This window comes from Microcaecilia unicolor, chromosome 2 (assembly GCF_901765095.1).
Source record: "Microcaecilia unicolor chromosome 2, aMicUni1.1, whole genome shotgun sequence".
Taxonomy (NCBI): Eukaryota; Metazoa; Chordata; class Amphibia; order Gymnophiona; family Siphonopidae; genus Microcaecilia; species Microcaecilia unicolor.
This window is the reverse complement of record NC_044032.1, coordinates 263,422,532-263,448,390: the sequence shown is the minus strand read 5'-3', so window position 1 is coordinate 263,448,390 and position 25,859 is coordinate 263,422,532. Positions and strand designations below refer to the sequence as shown.

Below are 25,859 nucleotides of genomic sequence, written 5' to 3'. Positions count from 1 at the left end.
ACACTCTCCAAAGGTTGTTTGAAACTATGTGACTGGTAAGGATTTTTACCTAACCCGACAAACATGTTTTTATAGTAAAGCTCTTTTTTGAAAACACTTATATCCCTTAATATCAAACAGGAAAAAACAAAAAAAAAAAAAACCCCGCCCGTTTCATTTGTTACGGAAACGGGCCTTTTTTACTAGTATAATAATAAGAGTATATGGTGCATTTTGAATAGCACCTAGGAATTGATGCTTGATGGGTTTGGCAGCATCTGACTAATTTATTTAGCTGATTATATGGAACACATGACATCTGATGATGGTTCCAAATCCAGGTTTCACTTTTTCACATTGTAGGTGATTACACTGCTGAAATGAGCACATTGCACTGAAACATTTAAAGATTGATATATTTGTTGAGGTTATTTGAATGAGTTTATTATATTTAATTTGGATGTTGATTTAGTTATATATGAGAGTGCTTTCTTTTCTTTTTGTTATTAGTACTTATTTGAGTACTCTTTAGTTAGGTCCATTGTATTGTAACTTTGGAATTGTAGAATACTAGCACGAGTTGGCATCAATGCACCTGTATTTAAGCACTAGCATTTACATCAGGTCTATGGCTGGCATAAATGTTATCACCTAAATGTGATATTTACATGCATAATTTACAGTACGATGTAAGTTGTGCTCCTAAATGTCTGGCCCCCACCTTGTGAACATCCCCTTACAATTATGTGCTAAGCCATTTTAGCCTGGAATTACTGAATAGCGTTTGAATGCCCTACTGTCATTTATGCACACAAGTGTACACTTGCCACTTAAATTCAATATTCCATAAATTAAAGCTCAGAATAGGTGCTTAAATATAGGTGACTTGTTGTTGTATGAGGGGGATAATGCACAATAAGTACATAAGCATCGCAATACTGGGACAGACCAAAGGTTTATCAAGCCCACTTTCCTGTTTCCAACAGTGGCCAATCCAGGCAAAAGTACCTGGAAAGATTTCAAAAGAGTAAAACGGATGTTATACTGCTTATCTTAGAAATAAGCAGTGGATTGTTCCAAGTCCATCTTAATAATGGCTTATGGACTTTTCTTTAGCAGGGTTTAAACCTTTTTTAAAATCCTGCTAAGCTAACTGCTTTTACCACATTCTCTGGTAACAAATTCCAGAGTTTAAATTACACATTGAGTGAAGGAATATTTTCTCTGGATTGTTTTAAATTTACTACTTAGTATCTTCATTCCTAGTATTTTTGGAAAGAGTAAACAAGTGATTCACGTCTACCCATTCCACTCCACTTATTATTTTATAGACCTCTATCAAAACTCCCCTCTGCTGTCTCTTCTCTAAGCTGAAGAGCCCTAGCTGCTTTAGCCTTTCCTCATAGGGAAGCCATCCCATCCTCTTTATTATTTTCATCGCTCTTCTCTGTACCTTTTCTAATTCTACTATATCTTTTTTGAGATGCAATGACCAAAACTGCATGCAATATTTAAGATGCAGTCGCACCACTGAACGATACAAAGGTATTTTAATATTCTCAGTTCTAGAACAAGGTGTCAGGCTGAGAACAAATACACTAAAGAATAACATAACAAAACACTTATTCACATATGAGTGGTGGATGTCTGGTGGAAGTGGTAAAGGATAAAGTGGTGACAGAATTTAAGATACCATGGAACAGGCACAGAGAAGCTAAGTGGCGGGGGAGTGAGGGGTAATGGCATACCTGGAAAGGCTCAGAATGAGGGGTAAAGCTTCAGATCACAGGGAGTTTGTGGTGTTGCAGCAGGAAGGGAAAATGGGCAGACACTGGATAGACTTCATGACCTTTGCTGTCATTTGCTATGCTGCAGATAGAAGCAGCCAATAAAGCCACCACAAATACATTATCTGAGAATGATCTGTGAATATCAGCACAGAAGGGGGAATGAAGAATTCAGCAGACTTCTTGTTTTTCCCTGCAGTGCACTCACTTTTCACTCTCTATCTTCTCCCTCTGTATCCTGCAGCACTTCCCAACATCAAGGCAGCTTTGCAACAGAGGGCTGGTTCATAGGCCTCATAAGCGCTATTGTCCTGCTAATCCTCCTCCTCCTCATTCTCTGCTTCATCAAACGCAGCAAAGGTGGCAAGTACTCAGGTAAGAGTTGGTGGGGGTGAGGATCTAGAAGAATAGAAGCTTTTCAATCCAAGATTCTGCACAATATAAGTATTGCCACACTGGGACAGGCCAAAGGTCCATCAAGCCCAGTATCCTGTTTCCAACAGTGGCCAATCCAGGTGACAAATATCTGGCAAGATCCCAGAAAAGCTCAATACATTGTATGATGCTTATCCCAGAAATAAGCAGTGGATTTTCCCAAGTCAATTTAATAATGGTCTATGGACTTTTTCTTTAGGAAGCCGTCCAAACCTTTTTTAAACCCCACTAAGCTAACCACCTTTACCACATTCTCTGGCAACGAATTCCGGAGTTTAATTACATGTTGAGTGAAGAAACATCTTCTCCGATTCATTTTAAATTTACTACTTTGTAGCTTCATTGCAAGCCCCCTAGTCCTAGTATTTTTGGAAAGAGTAAACAAACGATTCATGTCTATCCGTTCCATTCCACTCATTATTTTATAGACCTCCTTCATATCTCCCCTCAGCCATCTCTTCTCCAAGCTGAAGAGCCCTAGGTGCTTCAGCCTTTCCTCATAAGGAAATTGTCCCATCCCTTTCATCATTTTCGTCCCCCTTCTCTGTACCTTTTCTAATTCCACTATCTTTTTTGAGATGCGGTGACCAGAATTGAACACAATATTCGGGGTGCGGTCGCACCATGGACCGATACAAAGGCATTATTATATCCTCACTTTTGTTTTCCATCCCTTTCCTAATAATACCTAACATTCTATTTGCTTTCTTAGCCACCGCAGCACACTGAGCAGAAGGTTTCAACGTATCATCAACGACGACACCTAGATCCCTTTCTTGGTCGGTGGCTCCTAACGTGGAACCTTGCATTAAGTAACTATAGTTCGGGTTCCTCTTTCCCACATGCATCACTTTGCACTTGCTCACATTAAACATCATCTGCTATTTAGACGCCAAGAGCGGTCCTAGTGATAGGATCACTTTACAGAGGAATTGGGGCTGGTTTGGGCTGCTGGAGCACATTGGGCAAGAAGACAAGAAGTTTCTTTCTATTTTGACATTAAAAGCCCTATTTTCAATAAACTGTTGTTAGAAATTGAAACATCCAGGTCGGTATGTGCTCAATTCTGCCATTATTTTACAAAAGGCTCTGCTGAACATGGAGCCTTTTGTAAAACATGTGTATGGAGATTGGTAAATAAAGGTATATTTGCCAGGATGTCAAGTGGAAGTGCAACTGTAGAAACCTAGGAGTGCAGAAAAGTGGCATCACAGGGTGCTTTTGACATTTTTGCACTGACAAATCTATGTGGAAATGCTGATCCTGCAACACATGTGTATTTGCAAGCATTTAAGAAAGTTCCACATACAAGAAAAGCCACTGAGGTTAGTGCACTTCTGTCCTGAAACACTGGTAGAGACTCCTGAACCAAATGAGCACGACTTTAGCATTTGCATGTGTGTTACAGCAGGTTCAAATGTTAGTGGAGCCTTTAAAAAAAAAATTGTACGGTAGTCCCATTGTAAAACTGCACCTATATTTACACGCCGAATGCGTACGTACGTTATAGAGGTCTGTTACAGTTACGCAGATAAGTGCTAGTTGGGCACTAAGCAGTATTGTATCATTTTAGCACACAACTCACAGGGAGAGGCACATGGGTGGAACATGGGTGTCTCCGACATTTATCTGAGTAACTTACAGAATATTTTAAGTTACATGCTAAACTACTTCATTTAGACATGCGCATTTATGCCTGACATGGACATGTCGTAAGTGGTCACTCCTACATTTAAGCACATAAATTTCAACTTATGCTATAACAGATCTGGGCATCCAGATACCCTTATGGAATTAGTGCTCGGCACACTACATCTATACTTACAATTTTTGTCCTTGCCCAAAGTGTGCCTTCCCTGATATCTGAGTCCCGGAGAATCTACAAGCCAAAATAACAACTTTCTGAAATCACAGGTGCATGTATATGCAAATCTACACATGTAAAAACCACACTTCTTATGTGTAAATGCTTCTAAAATAGCATCCTGAGAAAGGATGTAGAAAGAAAGAAGAAAACCAAGATGATCTCTATATAAGACACCTCAACTAGACACTTGATGAAGCATTGATGCCGAAACATGATCTGTGTTGAGTCCCATTGTCTCATTACAATCATTAATCCTGGTCATATGTGCATTGTACACCACTGCTGAGTAAAGGACATTCTTGACAAAATCCTGGTTCACCCTTTGAGTCCTTCCTTCTGAGCAAGGATGCCAGAACATAAAGGAAATAATGTATGATTTTCTGGGAGAACTGGGAAATACAGGAACAAATATGTATGCAAGGAAACTTTATTTGGTTCATTTTCAGATTTTTGACTTTGTTCATGATTTTCAGATTTCTTTTTTTTTTTTGGTTCATTTCACACTTTTATGCTAACTAACGTTCTTAAAGTGTGTTAGAACTTTTTAACATAAAATAATTGATTTTAAACACACTATTTCAAAGATTAACGTGGTTAGTTGATTTGGTGCACATAAAAATTTTTAAGCTAAAAAACAGAATGTGTATTGTAGAATGCCATCTCCTTTGGGCAAAGCAATGACAACAGACAGCAATTTTCAAGTGGCCAACATAGCTTTAAAGCACAGCAGAGGGGAACTTTTGTTGTGCATATGGTCAGCTGAATTTGAAAGAAGGCACTATCTGAATTTATTTAAAAGCACCCACATCATTTGGCTTCTACTGTTTTGTGCAGGGACTAGGGGGTGGTATACATACTTCTGAAAATCCCAAGCACCTGCACCATCCTCTGAGTCCTGTTTTGCAAGCTTTGCACTGGCTTCCAGTTGAGGCAAGAAGTAAACTCAAACTTAATATTTTTATTCATAAGTTCTTTTATGGATTTCTTCCAAATTATAAGTGAACTGTTTGTAGTTGATTTTTCGTCTTATTCTCTTAGATCTAAAGACAACCGTTTCTTGAATTTCCGTGAAAAATGTTAGAATTAAGACTTATCATGATACTAGTTTTGTATACTGTGCGGTGCAGTGTTGGAATACTGTTCCATTGGAGCGTAGAATGATAGAATCCTATCTGAAATTTCGTAACACTATTTGTACGTAGTGTTTATAAGAGTAAATAGTTTGAAGGTTTTCTTTTTATTAGGAATATAGTGTAATTTTTTTCCTAGGGAAGGCCTAGTTTTCTTTTTTATTGTGATCTGCATAGATCCCTGATGGAAATAGTGGAATATAAATTGTATTGTATGTATTACAGTAGTAGTTCTTTTTCTCCCAGCTATATGTACACAGACTGTTGTAGTCCGCCCACATTTAGCCAGACAAGTGATGGAGGGAATTTTCACACATGCCATTTTACCAATTGGCCAATGGACTAAAAGGTGCAGTACAAGGCAGTGGCCAGTTGTGAGGCACTTTGCGCCATAAATTTTACACCTGGGTGGTCTGGGAGGAAGAGTTTTTGCCTAATTAAGAAGCCCAAGGAAAATGAGGACTTAATAGAAGGCCACCCATGGGCTACACCTCAATTGTAAACAGCAGATCTCCCTAAAGAAGAGAAATGCTTCTTGTTTGCCTTCATTAGTAGGGTGAGGGGGTGGGAGGGGAAAGAGGGTACAGTTTTCTTGGGTCTGGTTCTAGTCAGGGCTCAGAGAAACAAAGAATAGTGGTTACCAGTGACACAAAATAGTTCTTGATGAAAGATGGATATTCTGCATGATGAAAGATGGATATACTTTCACTTTATTTTCGAAAGAGAAGGACGCCCATCTTTTGACACAAATCAGGAAATGGGCGTCCTTCTCGCAAGGTCATCCAAATCGGCATAATCGAAAGCCGATTTTTTTTGACACCCTCAACTGCTTTCCGTCGAGGGGACGACCAGAGTTCACGGGGGCGTGTCGGCAGGATGACTGGGGCGTGATTAGGAGATGGTCGTCCTTGGCCGATAATAGAAAAAAGAAGGGTGTCCCTGATGAGCACTTGGCCGACATTACTTGGTCCATTTTTTTTCATGACCAAGCCTCAAAAAGGTGCCCCAACTGACCAGATGACCACCGGAGGGAATCAGGGATTACCTCCCCTTACTCCCCCAGTGGTCACTAACCCCCTCCCACCATAAAAAAAACAAGTTTAAAAATACTTTTTGCCAGCCTCAAATGCCATACTCAGGTCCATCGCAAGCAGTATACAGGTCCCTGGAGCAGTTGTAGTGGGTGCAGTGTACTTCAGGCAGGCAGACCTGGGGGGGGGGGGGGTTGGGGGGCTCAGCACCCAAGATAAGGGAGCTATGCACCGGGAGCAATTTCTGAAGTCCACTGTCAGTGCCCCCTAGGGTGCCCAGTTGGTGTCATGGCATGTGAGGGGGGACCAGTGCATTACAAATGCTCACTCCTCCCATGACCAAAGGGCTTGGATTTGGACGTTTTTGAGATAGACGTCTTTGGTTTCCATTAGCGCTGAAAACCGAGGACGACCATCTCTAAGGTCGACCTAAATGTCAAGATTTGGGCGTCCCCGACTGTATTATCAAAACGAAAGATGGACGTCCATCTTGTTTACGATAATAAGCGTTGCCCCGCCCCTTCGAGCACCGTCCTAGAGTTGGGCGCCCTTAGAGATGGTCGTCCTCGTTCAAAAATGCCCCTCTTTGTCTCTGATTTATCTCCTTCCTTCCTTTGTTTTTACGTTTCTTGTCTTTTTCCTCTTCGAATCCATTTTTCTCTGTACCTTCCTTCCTACAGTGAAAGATAAGGAGGACACACAGGTGGATTCAGAGGCGCGACCTATGAAAGATGAGACCTTCGGAGAGTACAGGTAGGAAACAGTGATCAAAGAACCCAGCTCTGCTTCTTGCCCCGCCTAGTTCTAAAGCCATCTACCATTCTTTGGAGATATAAGAAAAAAAGAATCATTTGGTGAGGATCTGGTGGGCTCCAGCCTCTGTGAATCTAATACTGAGAAAGGGCTTTAGCAGCCTAGATTTAGGAACAGGCAACAGATGTGACTTCTAGGGCGCCACATTATGAAGGCCCCACATACCCAGGCCAAAAAGTCTACCCTTGCATTCTGTAACGAATTTGTGCTATGCCTTCCTCTGCTCATCCTGGCTTTCCAAGCTTTGGGATCTCTAACACCTTCCTCCCCCAGCAATCTGCGATTGCTGCTCTCTGAGCTTGCTTATAGTTGCCAAAATCTTAAATCTGGACTGGCTTTCAGTGACAGCTGCATTTTCCAAGACAAGTACCAGACAAATTGTAGTACCCCCCCCCCCCCTTGTAGCAGCACCAATAAAGCCCTGGTTCTATAGAATTTTTGCTCCTCTCCACACACAGAAATGGTCCAACTGAATTAACAGTGCCATCTCAGCTTTCCCAATTGACTTGCTTATTCTTAAGCCTATCGGGTTGTTATTTTAGGTTTTTTTTTCCTGTGTCAGATACCAGCACTTTCTTATTATGCTGTTTCCTAGGGTAACAAAAAGGTGAAAGAGTGCAGTTAAAACAGACCAGCTCTAAAATTCTTAGCTGTAGCCCTGCACAGAGCACACAGTGGTGTCCTGGCTCTGCTCATGTTGACATTAATTGTATAGTTTATTAGAGGCTTGATATACTCAGTGACGCTCCTAGGGTGGCTGACACCCGGGGCGGATCCGCCGATGCGCCCTCCCCCCGGGTGCAGCGCAACCCCCCATCCCCCACCCCGAGTGAAAGGACACCTCCCCCCCCCCGGCGAAAGGACACCCCCCCCCCCGGTGCATTTTTACCTGCTGGGGGGGTGCTGTGAGCCTCTCGTCTTCGCTCGTTCCATGCTCCCTCTGCCCCGGAACAGGAAAGTAACCTGTTCCGGGGCAGAGGGAGCACGGAACGAGCGGAGCCGAGAGGCGCGCAGCACCCCCCCAGCCGAGAGGCGCACGGCACCATCCCCAGCGCGTGCACCCGGGGCGGACCGCTCCACCGCCCCCCCTTGGTACGCCACTGGATATACTGCTCTTCCAGAAGGACAAATCAAAGCAGTTGTACAATTGCAAAACAGAGCAAAGGGGTGGGGGGGGGGGATATCCTCTTAATAAAAAGCCGAATAAAAAGTTACCAGAAAAGAAAATAGCAGAAGCAGTAGTCACCACCATTGTACATCACTGTTTCACACCATTGGCAAGTAAAGCAAGAATGAATAATTATTTGTAGGTTAGCCAATATTTTCAGTGTCTCTGTAAATAACTGAAAAAATTATAACTTACCTGATCATTTTCTTTCCTTTAGTCACAGCAGATGAATCCAGAGACTTGTGAGTTATGATAATCTACCAGCAAGTGGGGATAGAGAGTACCAAACTGAACTCTGACACATAGAATGTTATGCTCCTTTGTCGTTCACTATTTCTCGTAACAAAGCAGAAGGAATAATAAGGCAAATATTTCTCCCCCCTCTTAGAAATGAGACATAAACTGTCAACTAGGAGAACTATGCACAGACAATCAGAGCAAGAAACCTAAGCAGAGATAAGACTGAACTGATAGTGTGAACCTCGTGAAAGGGTGGGACTCTGGATTTGTTTGCTGTGACTAAAGGAAAGAAAATTATCAGGTAAAACATAAATTTTTCTTCCTTGTCATCGGCAAGCAGTCAAATCCAGATACTTGTGGGATGTAGCAAAGCAGTCTGGATCCCACCCTACTTATGGTCACAGCTGCGGAAGGAACTGACACGCCAAAGGATGCTTTAGACCTAGCTGAAACCATCAATTGGACAAGGTCTGGAAAACATGTGTCACAAGGACCATGTAGGGGACCTTCATAGAAGAGAATGAAGAGGAGCCGTGTCCAGTGGATGTAAATAAGCGCCCGACTCCACCGAGCTATGGCTGCATAAGAAGCTGCATCGCCCCAACTGGAGCTCACCAGTAACACGAAGGGAGACTATGCCCAGAATCCATTGGTGGCCTGAAGGTGCCAGAAAGACCTACAGCTATCACCTACCAACACAGCATGACTATGATCGAACAGGACAACACGCAATCTTCATCCATTCCAACCCTCCACTTATACCTCATACGATCACTATACAACTTTGTATTTGTTATCCACCGACTGGGCAAACGCCTCTGACGGTACTATGTAAGCCACATTGAGCCTGCAAATAGGTGGGAAAATGTGGGGTACAAATGCAACAAATAAATAAATATAAACCAGCAGATGAAAACTCCCAGGATGATTTACCTCCAGAAGAATGGAGGAAATGGCTGATTAATGGAAATGTGGAAAGCACTACAGGCAACAAAGACAGGACTGTGTTGAGAGTCACCCTTGACTCTGAGACACGAATAAAGGATCTGCACAGAACACTGTCAGGATTTCAAATAGTGATGGAACCAAGCAAAAAAATGCTGAGCTGGAGTTACACTGACCATGCAGGAGATGGAAGCTTGAGCACGAAGGACACACAGGAGAATTGTAAGGCAGGGAGGATTCTGTCAAATGATAGGGCTCAGATCCAGGATAGGGTGAGACTGTGCCCCAGGCTCAGAGCCAAGCAGACCCTATAGACATAGAATGAGCTGAAATACGACACCAGCTACTGACATTCCACACAGAAAGAGCTGAGGTGTGCACTACAGAGCACCAGAGCATGCTCCCCAGCTAGAAAAGATTCTCAACAAAGTGGAAAAGTCACAGATGACAAGGAGAAGACCATCTGAAAGTCACATATGGGAACAGCGTTGAATCTGTTATGCATGTTCAGAGATGGGTGCACTTCCACCTCCATGAATGATGCAGATCCAGAGCCAGACATGGCTCTGTAATCAGAGATGGTCCTGAATCATTTATTTTTTATCGTTTATTTATTTACTATACCGCCTCTTTCAAAAACGAGTTGAAGCAGTTACAGCTTTCATAAAAATATTAAAAACACACATAAGAAAAGAGAAAGGAACCCCATAAAATGACAGGAAAGAGACAATCATTCAACCAGCTAAAATAAGTAAAACAGACATAACTTATTTGGACCCAACTGAGTCAAGGAATCAACCCTTCAGGTACAGAGTCAGCAGACCGATTTAACTATCAAATGCTAAGTTAAAAAAATATGTCTTCAAAGAGGTCCGGAATTAGGATATGATTCTCTAAACGAATATAGTGAGGAAGAGAATTCCAGAGCCAAGAAGTAAAGTGCACTAGACCTCTGGCGTTTGGAGTAGTGGGGTATAACAAGCCTGTTGTCATTGAAAGAGAGTAGGTATGAGAAGGGGTATAGGGAATGATCAGAGATGCCAGATATGCAGGTATTTTAATAGAAAACCTTGTGTGTCAGTGTTAGAATTTTGAATTTTATTCTGCGGTCAATCGGAAACAAATGTAACCGTCTGAGAAGAGGCTTGATCATACTGGTTGGCCCTGCAAAGAATTTGAGCTGCATTTTTGCAGTGATTAAGATTCAGTTTAGTGATGCCTTTATAAATGGCATTACAGTAATCGTATTGTGAGTTAATATAGACATAGAATAGGATACTAAGAGAGTCGGTGTTCAATTACACTGCAGATCGCCCTCAAACATCCTCAGGAAATAGAAACCTGTTTTTAGCACCTGGGAGATTTGCACTGAGAATAAGAGGGCTGAATCTATAATGATTCCCAAGGTACTTAAAGGAAGAAACAGGAGTGACTTGCCTATCAAATAGGATAGGTATAAGAGGAAATAGTGATCCTGTGATCCTACAGGCCACCGTTTTTTTCTGTGTTTCAGAACAAGGGCATTGGTCTTGTAGCCAGCATGTTGCTTGTTTGCAGTCAGTTCTGAAGTGGTTGGAGATAAATGCATTGTGGGTTTGTATATAGCAAGAGAAAATCATCTGCGTAGAAATATGCACTGATGCCATGAGTCTGTATGTGTAGAGCCAAAAGACCGAACAAAAGAGATTGAGAGTAGTGGAGAGAGAACCAAGACCTATGTCACTCCACAGGGGAGGGCAAGAAAGAAGACAGAGATGTCACTATAATGTACATTGCTCTAGAAAAGAGAAAACCAGTTCAACACTGTTCCTAAATACCCAGGAAGACAAGGCACTGAAGGAGGCAGTGATTTATTAGGTCGAATGTTGCTGATAGGTCAATCAGTACTATTAGAGCAATCTTGCCATTTCCAGATGAATTGTGAAGTTTGCGTAAAAGAGCAGTAATGACAATTTCAGTACTGAAACTTGACCTAATCATGATCGACATGGATGTAACACATTTGCTGATTTATATATGTGATTGAAGTTAAGAGAAAACGACCCAATTCCAAAACTTTTGAGAGAAAAGGAAGATTGGATACTGGCCAAATAGTTTCTTTTGCTTGCAATGGATTTGTCGTCTTCAAAATTAGGTAATTAAGGCTATCTTAAGAGCAGATGGAACCAATCCAGTGGTCAGACTTGAGGACAATTATAGAGTGTATTTAAGCAATCCAGTTCATGGGAAGGAAATTTTAGCCATTGGAGGGATGGGATCCAAGGAACAGAATGTAGCATTCAGCTGTGATAGTGTTTTGGACAAAGAGTCTAGAGAAGGAATTTTAAAGGATGACTAGAGGATAGCTGGACCTGTGGTACAGGAAAGGTACGAGAGATTAGTCAAAAGGTGGGAATGTGGCTTGAAGTGTCCCAATCTTAGAAAAAAATATAATTAGCTAGAGTTTCAAGAACCATGGTGTTATACCTGTATGGTTTCATGGTGGGGAGGGGGGTATTGTTCTTGTGAAAGAAAGAGAAAAGTTGTTTTAAAGGAGCTAGATGCTGGCTGTATTTACTGTGAGATATAGTCCTTCTTTGCAGCACAAGTTGTGTAAAGTAATACTGATGGGTAAATCTACTCTTAGAAAGTGTTTCGTTTGATCTATTACTTATGCCATCGACATTCAGCCCTTCATAGCTGACATTGACATAGGCAGAGTCCATGGTGGAACCAAGGTTGCTGATTAGGGGCCCCATTTTGTATGAATTTAATATGTGCAATACAATCTAAGACATCTCATAATGACAAGTTCCATGCAAGCACTTGTTCATCAAGTACAGCTGTTTAACAATTTATGGGGAAAGAGTCCTCTAAGATGACAGTGGTGGAAGGTTTGACATGATGTAGCTGTCCTAGACCAATACCCTGTTACATCAGATGAGGAAAAGAGCAATAACATAACATAATTTATTTTTATAGTCTGCAATACCTCGCAGTTCAATGTGGATTACAAAACAGAGTTAATGACAATCAAAGAAACATAATCAATTAAAATGAATACATTCAATTCCTAACAAAATTTTGAAACAAGGATGTTTTAAGCAAACGTCTAAAATGTACATACCCCTGATGCCTGTAAAATGAAAGAAAAAACCTCTTTACCTAATTTAACTGCCTGAAAAGAGAACAAAGAATCAATACATCTCTTTCTTCTTTTACCTTTCATAGATGGATAGGTAAACAGATTAGTTAATCAAGAAAGTCCTAACTGAACTAGATAAAACAAACACTGCATCAAATAGAAAGGTGCCAATCCATAAGAAACCCTATACATTGAAACAAGAGAATTTAAAGGATTCTAGCAAATACTGGCAACCAATGAACCTTGGCATAATAAGCAGAAAACTGGGCCAACCATCTCATTTGAATTGAAAAAAAAACAAGCGTTAATGATCTGTCCAGGATAGTGGGATGATATGTATGGAGGACAAGTTCATAGAAGAATGGGTGATGACTAAATCTTATGTGTGACTGACAGAGTGAGTAGGAACTGTTATGCGTTGTAGTAGTCTGAAATCAGACAGTAGAGATGAGAAATAGGCAGATCAGGGGTGCGAAGGGGAATCAACGTGAGCATTAAACTCTCTGACAATGAGAAGGTTAGAAAATTTAATTGCAGCATCCACAAGTGTTTGGTTGTACTCATTCCCAGTCCTCCATTTTCAGCGAAGGCGAACAATAGAAAAGAAGAATGTAAATGGAGGGCTGCAACTTCCACAAACAACTCTGGGTTTGGAAAGTCAGAGTAAGATAGTTCCTTAACAGTAAAGGATGTTGGAAAAATAAAGGCCAAGCCCCCTCCACGTTTCCCAATTCAAGAGGAATAGTGAGTCGAGTAATTATTTGGGAGGCATGAACTAGATAGGCTTCCTCCCCTGGTAGGAGCCAGGTTTCAGTAAAACAAAAGAAATCCAAACATGAGCAGAGAGTATCATGTCTTGACATTGAAACTGATTTTTGCCTTAAGGAATGATGTTCAGTAGTACAAAAGGAAACTAATATGGTTGCAAAGGCAGTAAGGATACCTGGCAGGGGGTTAAAAATCTTACCTTCCTATCCTGTTGACTATCCAGCTTATAATCGAAAGAGAAAAACGCCTATATTTCGACCCAAATCGGAGATGGGCGTTTTTCTCGCAAAGGCGCCCAAATCGTATAATCGAAAGCCATTTTGGGCGTTTCCACTGCACTCCGTCGCGGAAACGAATAAAGTTGACGGGGCGTGTTGGAGGCGGGACTGGGCGTGGTTATCAGCCAAGGAGAGATGGGCTGTCTGTAGCTGATAATCGAAAAAAAGGCGTTTTTACCGCGATTTTGGGTCACTTTTTTTTTACCCTTTTTTTTTCACGAACAAATCCCAAAAAAAGTGCCCCAATTGCCCAGATGACCACTGGAGGGAATCGGGGATGATGTCCCCGGACTCTCCCAGTGGTCACTAACCCCCTCCCACCAAAAAAAAAAACCCCCACTTTAAAACTTTTTCCCAACCTGTATGCCAGCCTCAAATGCCGTACCACCTCCATGACAGCAGAATGTGTTCGATCCTCTCACAGCCTTTCCCTGGGTCAGATGTGGCTCTCGGGTGCACTACAGGGTCATTGTGGTGGGTTGTAGGGTATTGGGCCTCCATGATTTCATTAGCTTGTGTTACAGTCTCACAATGTTGGTAGTTGGTAGGCTCTTCTCCCATGGTGCTTTTCCCCCTGCCTACTGGGTCAGAGTGTGCCCTGTTGTGTTTACTGTTGTAGTCCATGCGGTAGTGGCCATTTTGTAGCCAGTTTTAGTTCCCTTTCTTGTGTGTAGCCAAGTTAGACAACTCAGTTCTTACCTTGAAGTGGCTGAAAACGAGGGCATTGTACCGCATTCTGCCAGCTCTGACCTACTGCTAATCTCAGCTCCCAGGGAGACTCGTGCCAGTGGGCACAACCTCTGCAGTTAACTGTGAGTAAACGTGCTTATTCCAATAAAGGACGTTTCAGAGAGATTAGTCTCAGGTGACAACTGGTGTGCCAATGTTATACAGCAGCAACAAGTCCTAGAGGCCTGCATGTATGCAGGTCCCCTGGAGCACTTTTAGTGGGTACCGCAGTGCACTTCAAGCCAGGTGAACCCAGGCCCATCCCCCCCCCCCCCCCCCCCACCTGCAACACTTGTGCTGGTAAATGGGAGGCCTCCAAAACCCACATGTACCCACATGTAGGTGCCCCCTTCACCCCTAAGAGCTATGGTAGTGTTGTACATTTGTGGGTTTTGGGGGAGGGGGCTTGGGAGCTCAGCACCCGTGGTAAGGAAGCAATGCATGTGGGAACTTTTTCTGAAGTCCACCGCACTGACCTAGGGTGCCCAGTTGGTGTCATGGCATATCAGGGGGGCCAGTGTACTACCAATCCTGGCCCCTCCCACGACCAAATGGCTTGGATTAGGACGTTTTTGAGCTGGGCGTTTTTAGTTTCCATTATCGCTAAAAAAAAACAAACGCCCAGCTCAAAAACGTCCATTTTTTCGAAAATACGGTTCGGCCCGCCCCTTCACGGACCCGTTCTCGGAGATAAACGCCCATGGAGATAGGCATTTGCGTTTGATTATGCCCCTCCACATAGTATTAGGTGGGCAGTGACTGCACAAGGACGGGATCTGCATAACTTCGGGAGGGATGGAAAGGGAAAGCTGTAGAAACTGAAAGAGAAAAGAGCCAAGTTGCAATAGAGCAGTGAAAACTTAGTCAGAGATAGAAGCATGGGAGCAACTAAAGATGAGAAGTGTGATTACGAGATGAAAAGAAGAGGTAGTCGTGTTAGACAAAGCTCCCCCCCTCGTCGCTCGCCCCAAGGAGACCTGTTCCTTGTGCGCACACCACAGAAGGCTTCTTTTAAAAGACTTGCTTTGGTCACAGAGAAATGATGCATGGATCACGTGATCCAAGCACAGGTGGGTGGAAATGCTTTCAGGAGTAGCAGCACTGAAAATCTGAAACGAGAGAGACAATTTTCAAAAAACACAGTGCAGTCCAAAATTAGAGAGAATAAAGCAAAAGCAAAAGCAACGCCGCAGCAGGCTTCTTTAAAAAGACTAGCTTTAGTCACAGAGAAGTGATGCGTGGATCTCATGACCCAAGGATGATGAGTGGAAACATTGTTGGGAGTGGCATCAACTGAAAATTTTGGTCGCAGACAAAAAAAACGAAAGCAGAGATACCAGACTCTGCATGTCGTACAACACCAGAGAGATAGAAAGAAATGTGTGTTCTCCTGTACAGTGCAAAATAAAGCCGACAGATGTAAATTCTCAACCGACATAATTCAATCACTAAACTGAAAATAAAGTCATTTCTCCTACCTTTGTAGTCTGGTGATTTTATTATTCCATTCATCTTGTTCCCAATCTTTGGTTCTGCTTTCCTCTGTGTGTGCTCTTAACTCTGTTTCCAGGGCCTCCTTTCTATTTGCTATTTCTTTTCCCATCTCCTGGCCTATGCCTGTTTGGCACTGATCTTTCACGTTCAGCTTTCTTCAATTTCTCTGCCTCCTTCTCAAATCTATCTTGTTTTCCATCTCTCTTCCCTTCATGTGCAGCCTGTCTCCCCTCTTCCTTTCCCTTTATGTGTAGCCTGTCTTCCCTCTTCCCTTCCTTTCCTTTTATGTTCAGCCTGTCTCCCCCCTTCCCCTTCCCTTTCTGTGCAGCATGTCTCCCCTCTTCCCTTCCTTTCCCTTTATGCGTTGCATGTCTCCCCTCTTCCCTTCCCTGTATGTGCAACATTTTGCTCATTTTCCTCTGTGGTATTGTCTCTCCTCCTCCTTCTTTCCCTGCAGGTCCTGGCACCTCCTCCTCCCGCCCAAGTCCAGCACCTCTTTCTTTCTCTGTGCTCCCTCTCTTCTGCACCCACCTCATTGGCTCTCTCTCTTCCCTATCTGACCTCCCTGTCTAGCACCTCTCTCCTTCCTCTCCCCCCTCCCCCCGATGCAGCACCACTCTCCCTCCTTGCCCCCATGCAGAACTTCTCTCCCTCATTCTCACACTTCCCTAACCCCAGTCTAGCACCTCTCCCTCATTCTCAAACCCCCAGCCCCAGCACCTCTCCCTTATTCTCAACCCCCTAGTCCAGCACCTCTCCCTCATTCTCAAACCCCCAGTCCCATCACTTCTCCCTTATTTTCAAACCCACAGCCCCAGTCCAGCACCTCTGCCTCATCCTCAAACATCCCACCCCCGCATCCTACCTTCCAACTTGTCTGAGGTCGCCCGTGACAGGCTCTGCAGCTTCCCTTCTCCAGCGTCCCACCTCCCTTCAGATGCAATTTTCTGTTTTTTTTCTGGTAGAGTGGGACACAGTCGAGAGAGAGAAGTTGTGTCAGAGGGGGCAGGGCACTGGAGAAGGAAAGACATGGGGGACCTCAGGTATGAGTTTGAAGATAGGATTGGTGGGGGGCAGTTTGAGAGTTAGGGAAGGGAAAGGGAAATGGGACTTGATATACTGCCTTTCTGAGGTTTTTGCAACTACATTCAAAGCGGTTTACATATATTCAGGTACTTATTTTTGTACCAGGGGCAATGGAGGGTTAAGTGACTTGCCTAGAGTCACAAGGAGCTGCAGTGGGAATCAAACTCAGTTCCCCAGGATCTAAGTCCACTGCACTAACCACTAAGCTACTTCTCATGTACTGGATTGTAAACAGGGAGAAGAAGATGAGATATGCTGAACCGGGAGAGTGGGAGAGTTGGCAGGTCATGGGGAGGGTACTGGTCCCTGAATGCATGTGAAGAAGGGTGCTCAGTGCATGAGGGCAGCCAAATGCACGTGGCTTGGTATCTGTGTGAAGGGGATCCCCGCAGCACACCTGGGGAGCAACCTCAGCACACTAGTTGAAAAATGCTGTAGAGTCAGGCCCTACAAACACAGATGTGCTCTACTTTCAGAGATGGTACCGTGCTCCACACGCAGGGAGAGAGCTGTGCACTAAATTCAGAGAGAGAGTCAGCTTCGCCATATATGATACGGAGACATTCAGAGATGGAGATGAACTGTATATGCAGCAATGGAGTGGTGATCTTCATTCAGTGATGGAGCTGTGTTCAACATGCAGAGACTTGTGCTCACCAGGCAAAAATGGATTTTCACCCAACCGGCATATATAGAGCTGAGCTCAACAGTCATAGATGGAGCTGCATTCACCAGGCATAGAAGGTATCAATGGAGCTGAGCCCATTAGGAAGAGATGGAGATGCACCCAGTCATCAGAAATGGAACTGTGCCCCACAAAGGATCCGTGGCCACCAGGCACAGTCGATCATATTCAGAGTCATGATTAGGGCTGCGTTCCACACAGAAAATAAGGATGGGTTTCCTTCCCATTCAGATATGGAGCCGTTCCAATTGAAAGAGAGGAAACTGGGAACGGCATCCCAATACAGAACCAAACTGAGACTAGGACTAGTGAAGCATGAGTTGAGCCACACTCCATACATACCAATGGAAGAAGCTCAACAGCCATGAAACAGCCGAATTTTGCCAATACCACACAGCCATGATCTAACCAAGCAGCCGTAGCCTTACACTGAGCTGAAGCTGTTCATTGTGAGGCACAGGCTGAGAATGGGTATGGGAACTGCCGGAGGCTGACAGTTGGAGCTGCTAACAGTGAAGGAGTGCCTGTAGAAGCAAAAAGACACAACCACTCCACCTGCCCAATGGAGAGAGGGCACTTGAGACAGCAAGAACCTGACAGTATGCAGTGGGCAGCAAGGCCAGACAGTCTGCATAGCCCCCAACAGGAGGGTCCCACAATAGTGGACATGAGGAGGCCGATTAAGGTGCCACAAACTTTCTTCCACCGATCAGCAGCAAAAAAAGAAGGCTGTAACCTGCCAGATGCCTGGGGGGCATCCCACCTGGCACCTACTCCAAACTGCAAGGCTACAGTGGCCTGAAGACCAATAGTGCAGCAGTAAATAATCTGAAGGTCAATCACCCATGCCAGAACAGCCCAAAGGTGGCTAATTGAGCAGAGAGCTGTGAGTGTAAACGCTGCCATATGCTGAAGTCGAAGTCCGCAAATGCAATCAAGAGCTGGAGGCTGATACTGCAAGAGATAGAAAAGTAGGTCCCAAAGATGGCCACTGCAGCTCATGCATACATGGGCTGCAAGCTGTTTCTGCATCAGAGAAGAGTAAAATGGCCATGCCTCAGGAAGGAGAAACAACAATCCAAGTGGTATAGAGCTGCAGCTACCAAAACAAGCAACGCCACAGTCCAGTACAGCAGAGGAAGGAAATGCCCCCGCAAATGTGGGCACAAGTCGAAGGCTGCACTTGCAGCCAGGAAAGAGCAGGCCAGGCAACTAGGAGGAAGCATTGCCCATTAGCAGAAGGTGAGAAGGAAATACATTTTTCCCCAGCAAAAGAGGACAGCTCACACCAACATAGCCAATGCTTCAGAAAGAGAAGTGAGCTGCTGACTGAAAACACAGCCGGGAAGACTAGCCTGCAGAAGGTCGCTGAAGAGAAGGTTGCAAGGGCAGCCAAGAAGCTAAGAATGACCTGAGAGCAGCAAGGTCCAGGCTTCTTATGTGCAGGAATTCACCATGCGAGAAGGAGCAGAGACCCAAAACTAGGGTTACCCTACGTCCGGTTCTACCCGGACATGTCCTCTTTTTGAGGGCACGGCCGGGCATCCGGATGGGTTTTGCCAGCCTGCCTGTTTGTCCGGATTTCCGTGTGAATGGGCAGGCTGGCGGGTGGACAGGCAGGTGGTGCCCTGGTGGTCTAGTGACTTCTTCGTGGCAGGAAAACACAGGCAAACGCCCACACAGGCTGCTCAAAAAGAAATAGTGTTCCACTGCAGGTGCACTAACCCAAACTGGCAAGAATCCCAAACATACCTAATGGACTTTATCTCGAACACTTGTGTCTCCAGCTCAAACCTCATCATATTAGGAGATATCAATCTACATCTTGAGGACCTCAATTCAACCAGTACCCGAGAATGTGAAGAATTCCTACAATTATGGGACCTTCATAGGACACACACACAACCTACCCACAGAAAGGTCACACTCTAGACATCATCATACACAACTTTGACCCCAATGCAAACCTTATAGTAACAGACACTAAATGGACACCCGTACTATGGTCGGACCACTATAAAGCAAATATCTCCCTCCAATGGCGAACAAAAGGACCACCGAAAAAACAAGAACGGAAAACCTACACAATGAGAGGAAAAATAGATCCGATAATATTTTGGCAACAAATCTACCAGAACGAATGGACAATAAAAACAGACACAATCCATTTCCTCCTAGAATGGGACGACAGATGCAGATCTATACTAGACAACATTGCTCCAACCCAAACTAGAATCTCACACAGAAAGAACTCAACACCATGGTTCAATGAAGAGTTGAAAAAACTCAAAACACAAGTTAGAAGGTTAGAACGAGCTTGGAATAAAAAGAAAGATGACACCACACTTAACGCCTGGAAACAACTTCAAAGAAAATACAAATACACCATAAGACAAACCAAAAGACTATATTACAAAACTATAATCGGACCAAATTACAAGGACACACATAAACTTTTCCAACTCGTGAATAAACTATTAGATATCACACCAATCACAACCAACAGCAAAGACACGCCTGATGCAGACAATCTCGCTAGATACTTCAACGAAGAAATAGTACAACTGCGACTTAAAATACCTACTAGTACCATTGATTACGCGGAACTCCTCAATTGCCTAGACCCAGTCCCTGGTATTCACCCAGCGGATAGAACCTGGACTAACTTCGAGATATTATCGGAGAACATCATCTCCCAAATGCTCAAAAGATTTGCCAAATCACACTGCAAACTAGATATATGCCCAGACAGCCTGATGACATCTGCGCCTCAACAATTCATAAACGACATAATGAAACACCTGAACTACATGCTACAAAATGGATACTTCCCGAAGAAAAAAGGAAACATCTTACTCACACCCATACCCAAAGACGCAAAGAAAAATGCTAGTGAACTAACTAATTACAGACCAGTAGCATCTACTCCCTTAATAACCAAACTAATGGAAGGGTTGGTGACCAAGCAACTTACAAACTATCTAGATAAATTTTCAATACTTCACGATTCCCAATCAGGATTTCAGTCTAACCACAGTACCGAAACAGTATTAGTAACTCTCATGGCTAAATTCAAATAAACGATAGCATCTGGTAAGAACATGCTACTTCTACAATTCGACATGTCAAGCGCTTTCGACATGGTTGACCACGGAATTTTATTACACATCCTTGAATACTTCGGAATCGGAGGCAATGTCCTCAATTGGTTCAAGGGATTCCTAACCACAAGATCATACTAAGTAACATCTAACTCGACTATTTCATCCGCATGGGTACCTGAATGTGGAGTACCACAAGGATCCCCCCTCTCGCCGACCCTATTCAATTTAATGATGATACCCCTGGCAAAATTACTATCAAATCAAAACCTTAATCCATACATTTATGCGGATGACGTAATGATCTACATCCCATTCAAACAAGACCTAAAAGAAATTTCCAATGACATCAACCAAAGTCTTGATATCATGCATTCCTGGGCGGACGCATTTCGGCTAAAACTCAACACAGAAAAACCCCAATGCTTAATACTCACCTCCCAACTTAACAAGAAAAAATTCACCGCCATTAATACACCAACCCTAAACCATCCTGTCTCAGAAACCCTAAAAATTCTTGGAGTGACCATTGACCGACACCTAACACTAGAGAACCACGCGAAAAACACAACCAAGAAGATGTTCCACTCAATGTGGAAATTAAAAAGAATACGACCTTTCTTCCCAAGCAGTGTTTTCCGCAACCTGGTACAATCAATGGTGCTTAGTCATCTAGACTATTGCAACGCACTATATGCCGGATGCAAAGAACAAATAATCAAGAAACTCCAAATAGCCCAAAACACTGCAGCTAGACTTATATTCGGCAAACCAAAATTCGAAAGTGCTAAGCCCTTACGAGAAAAACTACACTGGCTCCCACTTAAGGAACATATCGCTTTCAAGGTATGCTCATTAGTTCACAAAATTATCCATGGAGACGCACCAGCTTACATGTCAGACCTGATCGACTTACCACCTAGGAATACCAAAAGATCATCCCGCACATTCCTTGATCTGCACTTCCCCAGCTGCAAAGGAATGAAATACAGACTAATGCACACGTCAAACTTCACCTACCTGAGCACACAGCTATGGAATGCACTACCGCGCAGCTTGAAATCGGTCTACGAAAGAACAAACTTCCGCTCTTTACTGAAGACCCACCTCTTTAATAAAGCCTATCACAAAGATCAACCAATGTGAACATGTACAAATCGCCTATCTATATTTAGAATTGTCTCTTAATATCTGCTTGTACACTATTATTCTGTCTTATTATCATCATGCTGACCAAAACCCTGCAATACTAAATGTTAATTAACTAACATTCTTCCACTATTCATGATGTATTGTAAGCCACTTTGAGCCTGCAAAGAGGTGGGATAAGGTGGGATACAAATGCAACAAATAAATAAATAAATAAACAGCAGAAGCCATACAGAGAGGAAGAATGAAAGGTCATACAATTTTTCCGGCCTCATCAGTACCCACAGACCTTTGACCCCCTCTCTTTCAGAATGCCACATAAGCAGAAATCTGCTCTCTTACAGCATTATTTTTTTCAAAGTTCTGTGAGGAGGAGGAAGGAAGGAAATGGCAGGAGAGAGGGAAAAGGGAGGAAATGGGGAGGAGGGAGGGACCTGGCACCACCAGGTGTACCCCAAGTCAGGCACCTCTACTGTCCTAGGCACCCCCAAGTTCAACTGAACCAGGGAACCCAGAACAAGAGCCATAGAAGCAAGAGAAACCAGGAGTTTTTTCCACCACCTGTTCACCACCTGCTGGAGATAGAGAATACTGACTGACCAAGGAGCATACCGTCCTACGTGGCAGAGTTCAGTTTGATACTCTGTATTTCTACCTGCTGGTAGATGGTCATAACTTGCAAGTCTCTGGATTCATCTGCTGCTGATGACAAGAAAAAATAATCCATTCTGTTGTATAGTTTGTTCCTTTAACCCCTTGCTGGTGTTATAATGAAGTTCTCCTGCTTTCTTCTGCTCTGCTTACCTGGTTTTCCCCTTTCCTTTAACCACACTGCAGATCCCTGGAAAGGTAAGATTCCCATCACTCACATTTGTAATTGGTGTGTGACTTAAAGTTGTCTACTTGCTGCGGAGTGGGCAGGACTGGATGGTCAGGGCCCCTGCTCCTGCCTATCAGTTCTCTGCTTATGCTAAAATTCAATACTGGCTCTTAACCCTGCGCTATATCCTCTCCCAGTAAAGACCAGTTTCTTTACTAATTTACAGCTAGAGTTACTTACATGTGCTACTGTTGGTAATGTGTGCTATTTTACTGCAGGTCTCATTTTATGGAATGGGCCCTAATTACTAATAACAGGTATTAATAGCCAAGCATATTAGTCAACACTGGCTGATAATCGCTAAGGTTAAAAGAAGGCAATGAGTACTTTCTACCCAGCCTTCATTATTCAAAATCTGGTCTGAATACAAAACCTAATGCCTTCCATCATCCTGTACTCTGACAAGCAGCACTGTACGCTCAAAATAGCAGCCCAAAGCCCCACAGAAGCTGTATTCCTAACCCACATGCAAAACCAACCAGAAATCTTCCCATCGATACATAAAGAGTGTACTGGAAATCCAACAGGCACTATCATACTGAGATTAGCCTCTGTGAAAACTTAAATGGAAACAGCATTTTTGGTGGCAGAGAACGGTTTCAAGGCCCATCTACTCTGCCCAGTTTGCCTCCTGTTGAGTTCATTTCTGGCTTTTCCTTCACATCACAGATTCTCTAGGCCCGATATTCAGCCGGCGGTGGGCAGTGTGTTTGCTGTCTGCCACCGGCGTTAAACTCGGATGTTCATTGCTGGGCCGTTTATAGTGACTGGCATTGAATATCCAGTTTTATTTTGGCCACTAAAAAGTTAACCAACTATGCCAATATTCATCGCTAACCAGTTAACTTTTTCGCTGTCAAAGATAGGCCTGCTATTAAAGCAGCCTAGTTTGACCCGCTCAATATAGCTGGTTTAGCACTGAATATCCACACCTAACCGGCTATGTCGCTGAATATAGCTGCTAACCGCAGACATTCAGCGGGAGACAACCAGTTATTTCCTGCTGAATTTCCGCGGTTAGGCGCTTAAACCCTATTAAACTGGTCAGGAGTCGTTCCTGGTCAGGAGTTGTTCCTGGCCAGTTAAATAGTTTTGAATATCGAGGGGCCTGTGTTATCTCAGATCTCCTTGAATTAAGCCAGTGTTGGGCCCCTCATCCCCCCCCCCCCCCCCCCCACACACACACACATACTCTTTCCCTGGTGAGCCATTTTCATTCATCCCACCACCCTATCTACGAAAAATATTTTCTTATGTTATTCCTGAAGCTTCTACTTCAGAGCTGGTAACCCCTAGAACAGTATTTCCCCAGTCAGTCCTGGAGTACTCCTTGCCAGTCAGGTTTTCAGGATATCCACAATGAATATGTATGAAAGAGATTTTGCACATAATAGAGGCAGTGTATGCAAATCAAGTTTATGCATATTCGTTGTGGATATCCTGAAAACCTGACTGGCAAGGAGTACTCCAGGACTAGACTTGGGAAACACTGCCCTAGAAACCAGACTCTGCATCCAGTCTACCAATAAAATTATTTTGTCTTCTGTTTTTTCAAAAGAAATGCCCATAGATATAGCTGATACTAGAGCTCTCCTCATCCCATTCAGGTTGTAAAAGAAAGAAAAGAGTGTAAAAGGACTGGGGACCATAGTAGAAGAGGTGGAAAGAGAAAGTGAGACAGGAGTCTAAGTAAAAGTGTGTGTGTGTGGGGGGGTGGGGGGGGGCTATAAGTATACTTATCTGACATGAGCACAAAATGCCTATATAATGGGACCATTCCATTTAAACTAAAAGGCGTTGAACGATATCCTTTAAAAGAGACGTTCTAAATGCCCAGTTGTAGCTGGGTAAATCTTTTGAATATCAATCCATATTTTATAGCGTATGTTCTCATCTTACCTCTGACACCACACTGAGTACCCTTGTTCTGCTCTTTTGTCTCCAAGAGGTAGATGGAACTCAGGATTTGAACATAGAACACTTGGAAACTCTTTGCTATTCCTTCCTGCCCTCAATCCTAACTTTTTTTTTCTCTACACTTCTCCCCCACTCTTTCCTGGCAGTGACAACGAGGAGGAAACCATTGGTGGTGGTGACAGCAGCCAACCCTCCCTGAACGGCGAGATCAAACCACTGGGTAGTGATGACAGCCTGGCAGACTACGGTGGCAGCGTTGGACGTCCAGTTCAAACGAGGATGGGTCCTCATTGGCCAGTACAGTGGCAAGAAGGAGGGTGGGGCCGGTGGCAATGAAAGCTCAGGTGCCGCCTCGCCTGTCAATAACACTATGGCAGGTGTCCCTGGAGTAGCAGAGGTGGGGGGAGGGGGAGGAGAGGACATGCCACGGGTATGGGGGAAATACAGGAAGGGGAGGGTTTCTGTTTCAGTATCACCACCATCCTCCCAATCGCCCACCCTCCAACCTCGCATTCCACCAACAAAGGATGAAGCTCCAAAATGGAAAAAGGGAGGTTTTCATAATTTCTTTAAATCATTTAAAAACAAGATAGCTTAATTTAAAAGAAGATCTCTTTTGGTTTGGAAGACTCCTCTCATTTTCCCCCTCATCACCACCACAGAGGGAGATGGGCTTGTGGTGGTGACCCTGCCCTCCTGCACTCCCCCTTCTACAGAACGACTTGCCCAAAAAATGTTTATACATTTTATTTTATTTTTTATAATTATTATTATGATCATAATGTGTTTTGTCGCTGTTTGAAACAACCCACCCCAGCCCCGCTCTGCTGCTGACATGTGGAAAAGGAATTGAGAATGGAACAATATAAGAAAGAGGAAAAAAGAGCCACTGCCAACCCTACAGATCCACTCCTGCTCCTGCACTTTTTCATTCCCAAAGTTGTCCGAGGTGGCAGAGAAACACAGAGCCTGTAAAATTATAAATATGCCCTCCCTTCTCTCTCTCCTCCCTCCCTCCTCACCACATACACATTTTGTTTCAGGGGCTGTCTATATGTGTATCTCTGCAGGGTATCCACTGTCACTAGGTCATTCCATGTTTTTGTGTATACAGTTAGCGCTTATTTTTATTACGTTTTGTTTATTTTTGGAGGAGAGGGCAAGGGGAGGTGGTGACAGGTTTAGCATTGTACAAAAATAATATTACATTAGCTTATGAAATTCCATTTATTTTGGCATGTTTGCTGGAGCCT

At 43.6% G+C, this 25,859-nt stretch overlaps 1 protein-coding gene across 1 annotated transcript in view; it reads left to right on the top strand.

Annotated features, from left to right (window-relative positions):
• The window catches only part of L1CAM (L1 cell adhesion molecule), a 302,701-nt gene extending 277,487 nt beyond the window's left edge, over nt 1–25,214 (top strand). Inside the window, 3 exon segments of the mRNA XM_030194088.1 lie at nt 6,910–6,982; nt 24,753–24,864; nt 24,866–25,214. Coding sequence (XP_030049948.1) covers nt 6,910–6,982; nt 24,753–24,864; nt 24,866–25,204 — 524 coding nt within the window. The 3' untranslated portion in view covers nt 25,205–25,214.
• The last annotated feature ends 645 nt before the right edge of the window (nt 25,215–25,859 follow it).